Raw genomic sequence first — 14,852 nt, forward strand, 5'->3', positions numbered from 1 at the left:
GAGCCAGAGTGGGGCCAGGCACTGAAACTGAAAGCAGGGAACCTGCCCTGACCAGGACTCCCCCACCCTGTTGGGAGCCAGGCCCTGTGGAGGAAGAAGCCATCTGATTCAAATGCAGAGGGAACAAAGCTGAAGTGAGGGGAGGGAAAGGGGTAGTTTGGGAGAAGGAATCAGGAGACTGGGACTGGGAACTGAAGAGGGGGCAAGGCTAATACTGGGAGTCAGAGGTGGTAGTGGGAGGAGGCAGCTGGGACAGGTTGGGTGGGGGCACAGGGAGCTGGGTATGGAAGGAGAGGCTGAGAGTAGTGGGCAAGGAGTCTAGGACTGGGAACCATGGGATGGTGGGGGGAAACCAGGACTGGGAGTTGGTGAGGGAAACAAGAAAGGGAGAAGACTGGGAGCTAGTGGTCAGTACTTGTTGTGTCTTGCTTACAATACTCCTTCTAATACATCCCAGAATGATGTTTGCTTTTTTTGCAACATCGTTACACTGTTGACTTATATTTAGCTTGTGATCCACTATGACCCCCACATCCCTTTCCGTAGTACTCCTTCCTAAGCAGTCATTTCTCATTTTGTATGCGTGCAACTGATTGTGGAGTACTTGGCATTTTTCCTTATTGAATTCCATCCTATTTACTTCAGACAATAGCTATTCTGTATCAGACGTGCTGCACAGAATTTTTTGAAAGGGAGAATAAACAATTTCTAATAAAATTACAATTTTAAGACCATGTAATTATCTAAACTGGATATTGGCCAGGACTCTGAGCTTTTGAAAAAACATCTTGTGTTCCTCAGTAATCATGAATGGTCATCACCTCTGTTTTACAAGTCACTCAAAAGATGACAACTCCAGCAACATAGGAACCCCAAAATTATAATGGGACATTGGTGCACTACTGGGTTAGATGGAAGGCTGCTCCCTGTGAAATATTTCCACCACTTCCACATGGATTTTCTTTGAAGGCCTCCCATCCACATACTCTGCCAAAAACGAAACCCAAGTGGCATAGCTGTAATCTGCTGAGTGGTTTAGAGAAACATTAAAAGTCATTGTGCAGTGCATCTACAAGCCCAGAAACATGACAAACAAAGCAATAACTAGGCTCTTTTGGTCAGAGATGGTCTGTATGAGTTTATACAATGCCCTTCACAATGTGGCTCCAATCCTGACTGGGACCTCTAAAATGCTACTGGAACATAAATCACCACCACCAACCTGACTAAGGTTTACATCAGTCTGCCTTCCACCTTCTTCTACTACATGCAGTTCCTGAAACAGAGCACAAAGGCATATTGTGACTAAGCTAGCACAGCAGAATTATCTTACAATTATTTTACCCCCTGAAAGCTTCGTTGTTATTTGGCAATGGCTTCCCATCTTGCAAAAATCTCTGACATTTCTCCCCTCTCTACTATACAGAATCAGCACCCGGCATGTACCTGTTCTTTTTGGTAGAGTAGCTGATGTTCCTGCTGTAGCAGATTTTCATAAAACATAGAGTAAGTCTCAAAGTTGCTGCGCTCTCTGGCCATGACATCACAACCCAGTGCAGTGAGGCAGTTTTGTAAATGGCTTTTTTTAAATGTAATCTGGAAAAACCAACAACAACAACAACAATCCCATGATAAACCCAAACTTAAGTTTTTAGTCATTTTAGACATACCATGCTATGGTAACACAGGTATTTACATATATTTCCTGTCCACCGCCGTATTCCACCCCAAGGCTTCTGTATTTTGTTTTGACATATACTCCCATATGGGAACTGCCTAGTTTCAGTTTTTCCATTCATTTGGAGATCAGTTGCTCCTCCTATAGAAATTATACTTCAGAGAAAAATAAGAAACTTTTCTCCCCACCCTACACTTTCCAAAAACCCTGGTGAGCACTTAGAAGGAATGCTTCCAAAAAGATGAGCAGATTCATTCAGAACATAGGGCTTGTCTACATGTAAAGTTGCATTGGTTTAACCAAAGATGTAATTTTAAACTGATTAGGTTAAACCTGTGCAAAAAGGTATGTGGACATTCTTGTTTTGGTTTAAACCAGGATCATTCCAGTTTAGTTAAATCTTTTAGGATCTAAGTTAAGCTAAATTGAAATCAATGACTCAAACTGAAATAGGAGGGTCCAACATAGGGGTTTGGAGCAGATAAATTAAACAAGTGCAAATTTGTGTGCAGACAAGACTTTAGCTCCGTAAGCTCACTTGTAGATAGGAGAGCTCTCAGGGAAATTTCTCCACACAATTTGGATGGGGAACAGGCTTACTTCTAGGAACCAAGCAATGCATCTCAATACTGAATCACATTTCAATGAAAACAATGTAGCAGGTCTGATAACGACCTACTATTTCATTATAATTGAACAAATATTTATAAAATACTTTTCATCCCCAAAGATCTCCAAGTTATGAATTTAAGCTAAATAAAGGGATTATTTCATCCACCATGAAACTGCCCTCTTCCCTCAGGGTGAAAAACAGCAACATGTGTGACAAATCCATGTGTTGTAGAGAACAGACTATTACTATATAAACCACAAACATCTCTAAGAAACTAAAACTAAAACTAAAAGCCTTGTCCTTCGGCTCCGGAAACACAGGCGTCTACCAGTTGGCTGTCAGGGCAGCCCTTACATTCTCTGTGGGCCTTTTGTGGGAAAGCAGGGTTACATGCACACACGAAGCACATTACAACTACACAACATGAGAAATGAATACCTTTTCCAACTGAAACTGCAACAAGAATTTTTAGGTATGAAAAATGTAATTACCAACTTGGAAACTGGCCAAGACATTGGAGCCAACACCCCCACTCTCAGAATGAATACATCAGTTCTTTAATGACTTAAAGTGGCAACAGAGTACTTCCTAACACCACACAGGGACACTGATTTAGTACCAACTCAGAAGGAAGAGTTCTGCCTTTTGAGTCCCCAACACTACTTTCCTATAGTTGCTTAGAAGCCTCTAATCCTGGTACTAATTCTGCCTGGCCTTACTACAATTGTGAGATCTGAACAAATCACATTACAAGGTGGCCAGTGTCATATGTAACACACAAGCTCACATTGCTAACATAATCTGAACGTAAACTCATAAGTTTAAGAGAGGGTGTTTCCCTTGTGCGTCACTGACTGACACAGGTTTTAATAAGTAAAGATGTAAATAAAGATTAGCTATGTCTGGATAGAAACACAGTATATGTACCTCTACATCAGATTCTTGGTAATTTTCCATTAGTCTCTGAACAAATGTTTCGACTATTTGTGGTCTTACAACTGAGAAGTTTTCTTGCATGACTCGATGCTTCCAGAGCTCTGGAAGAGCAAGGGGAAAAAAACAAAACAAACAATACATCAACAGATGTCCGTCACAAAATATTGATCCCTCTTTAATCCCTGTAAAATGATATCATGTGCAATTTGTGGTTTAGGATTTCTCAGTCTTTCTAAAAATGTATGCAACAGAAGGTAACCATCACCACAAACAGATTATGTGATTCTGTGCAGCAGGGGTGTTAGATATGTTGTGTCAATAGGTCTAAAATACATTTTTGTTATGGGCCAGGTCCACCAGTTAGGGCCCTATCCACAATTGATCACTCACTGATAATAAGAGCTTTGCATGAAAATTGAGAGTAGAACATGGCTTTTTATGTAGTAACTCAACGTTTGGGTAGAAAAATTACAGTTGCATTCAACACCAGTCAGTGGGAAAAAATGGTACCAGCCACTTTTAGAACTACCATTATTTCCACCACTTGCCTGTTCGACCATTTGTGCATGCACTTACCAGATCTGCACATACAGTTATGTAAAATGTATAAATTAAAGTGCATAGTTATGAATTTAAATTACTTGGAGGTCTCGCTTTTAAAGTGTCATAATTTGGCTTAAGCATTGACACCTCAATTTGATAAGTGAGAGCAGTTTCAAGCTGTCTGCAGACTCGGGAAGAAAAGTTTGAGTTAGTTTGGTGCACACAACTCGTATCTGGAAAGATTTCTTTGCAATAATTATGGCTAAAACTTGCTTTATAAAAACAAAGTCAAAGCTTAGATTCTGCAGCATTTGAATCTGGGTGAGCAGGCTGGATAAGTGTCAAGTGGCCCAGGTGCTTGAAACCCCAGTGTACAAGTTTTCATCACATGGTGGCATAGTCAAGGTATGGGCATTTTCACATAAAGGGCTGGGCTTTATCAAAACCTGAAGGGAGTTTTACGTGATGATGGTAAATTTTCACCAATGATTTCACTGTACGTGGGCCAAATTGTTCCTGGCTCTTGAATGGGTGCAAAGGGAAGCAGGAAGGAGACACAGGAACCTTGCCACCTTGCACAAGGGCTGGGGAGAATCCTTGCACTCCCCCCTCCATGTGGCACTAGGGATGCATGTTCCGCAATGGGAAAGTGGATGGAAGCAGCCTGCTCCCTGTATTAGCTACAAAACTGGTAAGCCTACTGTAACGTCCAGAGCTCCCACGCATATGTAAAGGCTGTAGGATTGGGCTTCCCATGTTTGGCATGCTTCCTATGGGGAGGCTAGAAATAAAAATGCATTTTGTATTTTAACACCTTACCTGTAGGGAGGCCACTTCCTGCTCTTGCTCTTTCAGATGTAACTAGTGTCATCTCCTGGTTAATTTTCTTTTTCACATCATGGATCATGTGTATTTCTAGACTTTCCAGCAGTTTTTGAAGCTACAGTAAGTGTACAGTAAATTGTTCACATTAACTCTCTATGCTTGTTATACCTCATCTGGTCTGCTTTGCCAATTTTCAGTTTTTTAAAAAGTAACTTTAAAAAACACACAGTACGTAGGAGTAAAAATAAGATCATTTAGGGAAGTTATATTGTGTCCAATTCTGTACCATGAGTCCTTTGGGGGTCAGATTCACTAGTCCATTACAGCTGCTTTATGCTGCTCGCGGGCGCTGAGTCATGGGCCTTGCAGCGCTGGTCCCAGTTTGCTTGAACTATCCCAACAGGCAACCCCGTTTAGCCCCCCCCCCCCCCCGGGTTTTAATGGTTCCATGTCACTCAGCAGCACTCCCCCTGTGCAGTAACAGTCCTCCTTTACCTGCCGTGTTTTGACTTCAATTTCTGATGCTCCTTTTGGGGGAAGTATAGACTGAGAGCTTGTTACAAGTCCTTCAAACTCATCTTCTGTGCCCATCTGCCTGGCAATGGCTCTCATAGCAGGGTATAGGATGTCAGTGCTAAAGAAATTCAGACAAAGATGTTACACATATTCCCTCTCAACAGTATTTTCAGTCTCTTCTGTATTTCTCTCTTTCAGGTCACACATACCCTTATCCTCACCTCCCCCAACACATAAGCATTGGGACTAATTTCACTATCCCCTGTCACCTGGTCAGGAAGCCCTGCTAGCAGAGCAGGATTTTCTGCATGGACTGATCATGTGATACTGAATCTCACATAACATCACTTCTTTTTTCAATAGTTATAGAAAAATAAAAGTTCAGTGGATGAAGCAGGAAGAGCAAAAACAAAGATGAGAATTCTGGTTGCCAGTACAAATTTCTCCCCTGACAACCAAATAGATGTAGACACCCCCCGACATGCTGCACTCTCGTATCTGATTGCATTTGCTAGATAGAAACAGTGCCAGCCTCCTTACAGCCTCCTTTATGTCTCCAAACAACAAGAGGAGCAATTGACAAAAGGGCACAGATACCAGGTTACATTTGACACCGTAGATCGCATTTGACACAGACATCTGCAGAACTTGAAAACCTCATTTGCTCAAGATGAGTGGAAACTTTTCCTGGTGAAGGGGGTGAGTGCAGTGTTTTACCATCACTTTCCACAGAGCTGTTGTTTCCATTCACAAAATATATACACCAAGATTCAACAAAGTGGTCTCTAAACCCAGCACAGATAGATCACCCTGGCATAAAGAAATCCTCCACTGGCACAGAGTTGGCATAGGAACTGCTACACTAATACCTCCTCCGCAGGTGTGAGCGAAGGGAATATGGGAAAGCCGGGGGTGGGGGAGAAAGGAGCTTGGCTGTACCCCAGCGATCATGACTACCATATCAGTCCCTTGGCAGCTGGCACAAATTAGCATAGCTCTGAAACAGTGGGGGTAGAGCAAAAGAGGGATTGCTGGAGCCCAGATGTGTGGGAGAAGTGCCCTGCCACACATTTAGCATGAAGAACCCATGCCCCCAGCACTCCTCCTGAAGAGTTTCAGCATGCTGTAGGAGCAGGTTGACTTCAAGTGCTCTACATGTTCCTGGAACTAGGGTCTCTCACCCCCTGCAGAATGTATAAGCTCTAGAGGGAGCAGAGATCCCAGTCCCAGGAAGCCTACAGATCTTACCAAATCCCCACACTATACCAGTAAGTGGGTCTGGGTATTGCAGGTGGGTCTTGCTCCTACAGCTCCCCAGCCCTGGCAATTTCTTCTCTACTTCCGGATAAGCAATGAAGAACAGCTCCCCTACTCTCTAAGTGACATTATATCACCAGATTCTCGCCCCCTTCTCTGGCCTGCACTGTGCTGAGGAGCCAGATTAGGCCACCTGAAAACTCCCCTGACATGAGAGAGTCCTAAACTGGCATTATTCTGGCATGTTTTGCTCATAAACCACCCTTCCGCTCTGGACTCACCATAGGGATGTGCCAGGGAAGGAGGGGGCGTGGCAGGAGGATTACTGCATGTTAGTTATGCTCAGCTGGCAGATGGCTCCCTGAGAGCCTTTACTTGCTAGCACAGGTGAGAATAGCTCACAGACTGCTCTACAGTACGTCAAAACTGAGATCAGCATTGGACTAGTTTGAAAACTAGAAAGCTGCAATCACCTCTCTGACAGCCCCACCCTGCTGCACAAAGCAGAGACTGGGCACAGTAGAAAACTGGCATGCCATTCTACTCAGATAGGCTTCTGTTGTTCAGGGATTTGTAGATGTAAATTGGGAAGGCTGCTTTTATGTAAGTATAAATAACAATGATATCTTAGTATCTCTTCTCTCAAGTCACTAGAGATAACAGTGAGTTGGTATTTCTATTGTAACTTGCTAGTGAGTAGGGGCATAAAATTGACATCTGAGTGATCTCAGGATAATCTGAAGATAGCAACACAACATGTCTCACAGGAACAGTACAATGGAGGTATTCAGTGGCACTTTGATATATGATGACTAGAATAGAGAGACCTGATAGTTTGTTCCTTTAACAAAATGGTAAGACAAAAATGTTTTGGATTTGCAAGGACACAAACAGACACATCTTCTCTGCCCCATTTTGTGAGAATCCTGTTTTCCTATATCCCCAAAACACCCTGCTACATAGACTGTATTACTGCTGTGTTATCCAGCAAACTTTTATTTTCATTATGTTGCTCATTTTGGTAATAGATTTTATCTCAGGGGACCAGGAGAGCAGTGCATTATCACATTTCTAAAAAGATATAGTTTTAGGCTTTTAGTAAGCATCCCTTTAAAGAAAACTTGCCAGATTTTCAAACGCACATTATGCAGGCCAAGCTAAGTGGGAGGATTAGGAAGAATCTGGTACATTTCCACTTCATTAAAAATCAGCTTCAGGAATGTCAATTTTTAAAAGTACTGTATGTAACATTGATGTGAATGTCCTAAAGAGACAGGTAGAACTAATAGTGTCACTGAAAGGCCACAGAAATACATTTGGAACAACGTTACTAATGAACAATTCAGGGAGAAAGAAGATCAAAGCAGGTCAAAAACCCTATTCTAAAAGAGAAAGCAAAGATATTAGAATAGTTACCAATTTTGTACCAAACTAAAGAAAGGTAGAACTAAAACAGAGCAAATTGAAACAGGATAAGAGTAAGAGAACAGTGTGAAGAACGTTTTTAACTTTCACAACCACTCCAGTCTAGAATACTTTTACATCAGAAGGAAACTCACCCATATAGCTCAGCAAACTGTTTGTAAAGAGGAACTGTATTGATATCCTCGACTTTCAGTTTAAGTCTACCCCATTCTGCCTTTAATACTTCCAACTGCTTCCATGTTATCAGAAAAGATCTCAGCAAAGCACGTGAAGTAACTGGATCGTGCAGCCTTGGCGGAGCTTGGCAAGTCTTTCTGCTGCTCTCTGACCAACTGGCATGTGATTCATCAACTTCTGCCAAATTCTAATGAAATTATTATAGGAGACATATTTTGTTACAATCTCATATCATACACTTCATTGTTTAATAAAATGAGATAAGCCACTGTAAGCTTGTTGGAGATTGAATTAAACCTTGCAACCCACTATAATTGTTTCCATACACTAGTGTCCTGCAAAATCTAGTGGAGATAAAATCCTGGCTCTTTTTTCATTTCAATGAGCAGACTATAGAAAAGACAAGGCGTACACACACACACACACACACACACACACACACACACACACACACCCCTTTCATCTTATTGCCACTTTCCTTGAGTCACTTGCCTCAATAAAACTCCCTGCTGGATTGTTGTCAAAAATACCTTTAAAAACTCAGATCCTCAGCTCAAGTCCTGAAGGAAACAGCCCCTATTAAAAAATAAAATAACTCGTTCTCTTTGCACATTTCTCCACACTCACACTTCCTGACACTATCACTGTACACTTACATGTTCACTAGCCGGTAGGTTTATCTGCTTTCCATCAGAAATGGCTTGAATCTCAGCCCATCCCCTGAACCAAACCTTTGTGGTAGGTTCTGGAAAGGCGTAATGCTCCCCAATGACCATTTACTACATTTTTATCCATTGTGCAACTGTTATTGGAAGTACAGCCTGAGGACCCAGTCCTCATCCTAACTATCAGTCCTCGTTATACAAGGGAGGCAGGCCTCTGTGCACTGAGCAACTCTTGTTAAAGGGACAGATAAGTGTCTCACCCTCTAGTCCTCTGAGGCACAGGTGGGGAAAGTGAAGAGGCCCTGCTTTGTCCCCCAGTTTCTGATGGCAGCAAGTACAGCAGCTGGATGGTGGGCACCAGCGGCCCTTCTAATGGGCTCCATCACTGTGGCTCTCCTCATTCTCAGCTGCACTCTAAAAGCTTTTTTTGAAACACATTACATCCCATCATTGCAATATAACTATATGGGATTAAGGGCTACTTTTTTATGCTACACTCCCAGGATTCACTGAAGTCTAAGGGAGTTTTTCATAACAGCTGTGCAGCGAGGCAGAGTGGTTGCCCACCTAGGTTGCCAGGGAGGAGCCACTCCCCGCCCTCTGTGGTGAGCCAGGCCAGGCCCGCCCTTCATGCTGGAAGCAGAAGGGCAGAAGAGGAAGTATAAGAGATGGGGCCTCCAGCTCAGGGCAGCAGCCTACCCACCTTAGGCTGGATGGCTTGTGTGCGTTTGCTGTCTGCCACAGTCAGAGAGCTGTGGCCATGTCTACACAACCACTTATGTAAAGTGGTTAGTAAAACTTCTGTCGCTCAAGGGTGTGAAAAAGAACACATCCCAGAGCGACATACATTTTGCCGGCATAAGTGGTAGTGTGCACCAGCTTCTTCCGCCAACGTAACTACCGCCGCTTGTTGGGAGTGGTGTAATTATGTGGACAGGAGAGATCTCTCCCATTGGCACAAAGCAGCTACATAAGAGATCATACAGCAGTGCCTGTGTTTGCTGTCTGCCCCAGCCAGAGAAGCTGGGCGATAGACTGCTAATAGCCCTGCCCCGCACCAAAGAGCCCTAGACTCTTTAATGCCGCTTACCACATTCATTCCTTGTCAAATGGCTATCAGCTGCTAGGGGGCATAGCGAGGTGGAATGGCCAAGGCGGACAGGGAGGAACCACTCCAAGCTGTATAGCCTAAATGAATTACTTTGTCAGAGGTACCTGTTTTTCCTTAGCTACAGCAGTTTGCCATTCAGCATGATCTTCCATAACAACATCATAGCTACTCTGCAGTATATCCTCCATTAGAAACTGCATCCCGACCAGCTCCCCATGAGCAACTCTTCGGTCGTCATCACTCAGTCTGCACAGACACAACTAGAGGAGGAGACACATCTGGTGATTTTTCTAGGTTACCCAGACAGATCTCAGTGAGTAACTATGGTAATGAGTTATTGTTAGTACAATTACTTTAAAAGTAATCTATCCATTTGTATGAACAGATGGATTTTACTAGAAGCCTCTGGCACTGTGGACCTAAAAGTCATGGAAGAACTTTGTTACCCAAGCACAACAACATTGTGGTAGCTGCAGGAGAACTAAAAAATGAAATTGCCTAGTTCAATTTCATTGTCCAAGAGCAGCAGTTTTTTTAAATAAACAAACAAATGGTGAATGGTAAAATAATTTGGGTTTTTTAAATGACAAAATAATGTGTTACTATCACAGGGAAGGACTTGTTTTAATGCAAAACAATTTTCATATCTTCACTGTGCCTTTGGAGACAGGCACAGTAACTTTTGGATGTACAACAAGTAGCAGTCACCATACCTGCATGTTATAATTTATGGTATTTAGATTGCTGATAGTGACTGGAAACGGTCCTCCATCCACTAGAAATGCCCTCCAAGGAAACAGTGTCAATGTCTAAAACAAAGTCAGATAACATTCAGAAGCACAAAATTAATGTTCAAACAATAATAAAGGTCTCATCTAACTTGAGCTGAGGAAGGAAATCACAGTGCAGGCTGCTGCTTAGTCTGTAATATACCATGCTCTGACTTCTTTGCATGAGTTGCAGATAAGTGTTTAATTGGAACTACAGTACAGAGGATGTACTAGGACTACTGAGACAACAATGGGATAAGTAACAGTTAAGGGACTGTTCTCTTTACCCTACATTTCCTGGATTATTGAAAGCTGGTGTCAGATTTAACATTACTTCCACATTTTGTAAAATTTCGTTATCTTTGGTTTTTTCCACAAACTATATTGAAAGAAACGAAGAGTTCAGTGGTCATACATTGACAGCACTATGCTTAGACATTAAAGGCAAAATCCTGTCCTCTGTAGCACGAGAGAGAGGGGCCCCATTCTCCTTCTGAGTACATCCCTGCAGAAGCTGGGCAGCGTTCCAGTGCAGTGCTTGTGCACACCAGGAGAGAGGAGAAGCTAACACACCCACTATTATTCTTCACACAGGGCAAATCTCATTCTTCACTTGTTCTACATAATGGCTCAGTATGATCATTTAGAGCAGGGGTTCTCAAACTTTAGCAACAGAGGACCCCCATTTTTATTTAAAATTTTTCACAGACCCCCCAAACCGGCTTCTAATTTTCCCCAGGGGTGCTCAACCCCTACTCAGCCCCAGGCCTCGCCCCCACTCCACTCCCTCCCCCAAGGCGCCATCCCTGCCCCTCCCCTTCCTGCCCTGCTCCAACCCTGCCCCTCCTCTTCCCTGCCTCTTTCTGCCCCCTCCTCCAAGCGCGCCCCTTCCCTGATCCTCCCCAGCACCTCCTGCACGCCGCTGAACCTCAGTTCCGCAGCATACAGGAGGCACTGGGAGGGAGCGGGAAAGAGTTGATCAGCAGGGCCAGAGGCCCAGGAGATGACTTGCAGACCCCCTGGTCCGTGGACCCCAGTTTGAGAATTGCTGATTTAGAGCAAGCTACCGACTGCAGAAGTTTCATGATTCTGTAAGGACTGAAAAGGTGCAACACCAAGGTAGGAAAGTAGTAATTTAGCATGATCCAGTGGAGTATAGCTAGGAGTATTAGGATGAAAATGAGCAAAGGAAAGTTTAAACTGAATATCTGGAAACATCTACTAACCCTAGCATCTATGGGCCTAATCCAAAGAAGTCAAAGGAAAGTTAACTTCAGTAGGCTTTGTATCCGGCCTTATGACTAGCCTTTTTCTTTAATGCATCTGATGACTCACAACAGGAAGTTAGTGGAAGGTCCATCATTACAATTAGGGTAGATAAAATGATCCAACATACAGTGTAGGGAATAATCCCATTCTGGATGCAAGGGATATGATGACTTACAGTAATAGTTCTCTTCTATTTTTTAGTTTTTATGATTACTTGCTAATTAGTGTACTTTTTCTGGGGACCCCAGTGACAAAGTGAAACTGACTATGATCACAGAAATGAAAAGTCACTAAGTGCTAAGTTCTGTGCTACCACAGAATGGAGTATCATAGCAAGAACTGACAACGACTTCTCCACTCAGCACCCAAGTACAGACAGGAAACAAATCGAATCAATCATTTGTTGAAAGTACATTTTACTGACCGTGGGGCTACGTGGGTCCAGTAGCTGCGGGAGCCAGAGCTGTGAGGCAAATACACTCCTTACTGCAGAGTTACTCATGGGAGGCAGCCCATGGTGCATACTGTCTGTAACCCTCTGGTAAGCCAAAGTATTCCCGGAGGACAAATATACTTCTCTGAAAGACACCAAAAATCACTTTTTAAATACCATCTTTATAACAAAAATTTGAAATATAGTTTGTAACTAGCTTACACATTCATATTAATATGCTGAACTGAACATCACAGTCATGGGCAATGACCTGCAACTGACTGTAGTTTTGTACCTAGTGAAAAGCTAAGGGCCTGTCTACATGGTGTTTTAGTCCACATCAGAGGAGTGTTCGTTTTAGTCCACACTAGTAGGTCACGCACTAACTGGTCTGTGTACACCCTGCTGGTGCGCACGAAAAGTTCCCTGGTTCATATTAAGGTAGTCCCTACACGCTAGGGAAATTTTAGTGCATGCCAACAGGGTCCACGTGTGCTAGTTCATGCATGGCATGCAAGTGCAGACTAAAGCAAGTCCATAGACAAGCCCTTAGTTGCTATGCATAAACTGAACGCAGTGACTGGTCACTTGCAATTGCATAAGAAACTACTGCTCAGAAATGTATCCATCAGCCCGTGGATTAACATAAGTGAAAATAACATCCTGCTAATGCCAGGGACATTTAATGGAAAGCAGCTCTTCTCATGGGAGAACATGACTATGAGTCAGGAGTAGAGCTAGGCAAATAATGGATTTGTTGGTTGCTGGCAATTCCAGAAAACTGAAAAAAAAGTTTCATTTAGAAGTTGAACCAAAAATGACATTTTGGGGGCAAACTGAAAAAAAAACAACCACCAGTAAACATTTAAATGACTATGGATTGCCACAGGCATTAGGCAGGGAAAGAGTGACCCTATAGCCTGGTGATTAGGGCACTTGCCTAGGATGTAGGAGACTTACGTTCAAGTCCTTGATTCAATAACTATTTAATTATTTATATGAAGTAGAGCAAGTTCAACAAGAGACTGAGAGCACCTCACCCCAGAATATCCCATAGCCCAGTAGCTAGGAGACTCCTGCAGTGTGGAAGATCCAAATTCAAATCCCTTCTCCACATCAGGCAGAGGACAGGGGGATTGAACTGGGTCTCACATATCTAGGGTGAATGCCCTAACCGCTAGGCTAAAAGTTATGAGGACGACACCATCATTCCTTTCCCCGTTTGTGACTCCAGCCTGAAAGGTGAAACGTTTCTATAATGTCTAAATGACTAAGAGCATATGAGGAAAGAGATCCCAGATCCATAGCGCGTTCTTCCATAGAGATATCGTGCTACTTTGTTATGTACTTTATAAACACACACTACATAAACGAAACATCCAAAAACGAAACTGGAAATCGGCCTAAATATACAATAGCTTTGTAAGTTCATCTGAATCTCTTTTACTACAGACATTTCTCATCCCCACATTTTTTGCACACCTTTTAACTCAAGGCCTGAAACCAAACTATTCCCTGCAAGGTGATGAGCATCCTCAACACCTGTTCTCTTAGGAAGCGCTCATCACCCTTTAATTGTAAGTTCCTTGGGGCAGGGACCTTGTCTTTTTGCATGTTTCATGTGCACATATGGTGCTGTACAAGTAATAAATAAAATAGAGTATTTCTAGCAATAAAGGAGTTGTCAGACAAGTTTTAAGGACACCTTGAGCATTCACAGCTGGAATATGTCAAAGGGCTCATAATAAAGCAATTTGCATTTTAGTGTCACTATGCTCTCACTTGCATTATAACCTCCGTTTGGAGAAAATGAACTTTAATCATGCTCTCAATAAAGAAGTGATACAGATGTAGCATACAGCATATTTATGTTTCCTTTAATTTCCTGTCAGGATACTAATCTTTATCAAAGTGAAATGTTTTCCTAACAAATTGCCCACAATGCCTTAGTAAGTAAAAGATAAACCAAACTTAGCCTCTTGTTTTATTTCTGGTTCCCTGTGGATCTGCAATCTGTCAACAAGTCAATGCTGTGTTTACATCATCTTCCCACAACAATCAAATGATACTACAGAACAGCAATTAAAAGGGGAGAGAGTAGGAGTCACTCCCTACTATCCCTCTGTGCTGGGTGGCAGTGCCCATAATCTATCACCACTGTAAATCACAATTTTATTGATATAGATAAAAGTTAAGAAAATTCTCTTTTGAATGTCTAATGCACATGACACAGGACCACTACCAATAAAAGTCTCACATTCACAGATAAGCTGTACTCAGATACGCTAAATTGAAATCCTCTTAAATATAGCAGATAAGGAATCTGTCAATTGATAGATGAACTATGTACAGCTGTTTTAAATTTATCTTTTCTACTTGTGTTAAGACAGCTCCTTCCTCTTGAACTGAATTAAAACCCGGTCATGGTAGTTTATAAGAGAGCCTGGCAGAGATGATTTTTTGGAATTAGCACTTTTAACTCTCACCGTAATACATGTCTGACTGCTGCATCAAACTGTAGAAACATAACTTCTCTTTGAATGACTAGCAGTTGGGCAACTTTGTTAGGATCCAAGGGGTTTTGAAGGCTGTCAATCATTTTTTGTAGCTCTTGAAGTTCAGTTCCTATAGTTC

At 42.5% G+C, this 14,852-nt stretch overlaps 1 protein-coding gene across 10 annotated transcripts in view; it reads right to left on the reverse strand.

The window, feature by feature from the left end:
* The window catches only part of LOC120401000, a 131,024-nt gene that overhangs the window by 36,339 nt on the left and 79,833 nt on the right, over positions 1 to 14,852 (reverse strand). For all 10 annotated transcript variants that reach the window (XM_039530460.1, XM_039530454.1, XM_039530458.1 and 7 more), the window contains 10 exons: positions 14,705 to 14,843; positions 12,210 to 12,363; positions 10,460 to 10,555; positions 9,851 to 10,006; positions 7,928 to 8,157; positions 5,091 to 5,229; positions 4,590 to 4,710; positions 3,219 to 3,328; positions 1,447 to 1,596; positions 1,223 to 1,276 (listed from right to left, as the gene is read on the reverse strand). In XM_039530460.1, coding sequence (XP_039386394.1) covers positions 1,223 to 1,276; positions 1,447 to 1,596; positions 3,219 to 3,328; positions 4,590 to 4,710; positions 5,091 to 5,229; positions 7,928 to 8,157; positions 9,851 to 10,006; positions 10,460 to 10,555; positions 12,210 to 12,363; positions 14,705 to 14,843 — 1,349 coding nt within the window. The remainder of the gene's footprint in view (positions 1 to 1,222; positions 1,277 to 1,446; positions 1,597 to 3,218; positions 3,329 to 4,589; positions 4,711 to 5,090; positions 5,230 to 7,927; positions 8,158 to 9,850; positions 10,007 to 10,459; positions 10,556 to 12,209; positions 12,364 to 14,704; positions 14,844 to 14,852) is intronic.

The sequence above is a fragment of the Mauremys reevesii genome, linkage group 3 (genome assembly GCF_016161935.1).
Source record: "Mauremys reevesii isolate NIE-2019 linkage group 3, ASM1616193v1, whole genome shotgun sequence".
NCBI classification, from domain to species: domain Eukaryota; kingdom Metazoa; phylum Chordata; order Testudines; family Geoemydidae; genus Mauremys; species Mauremys reevesii.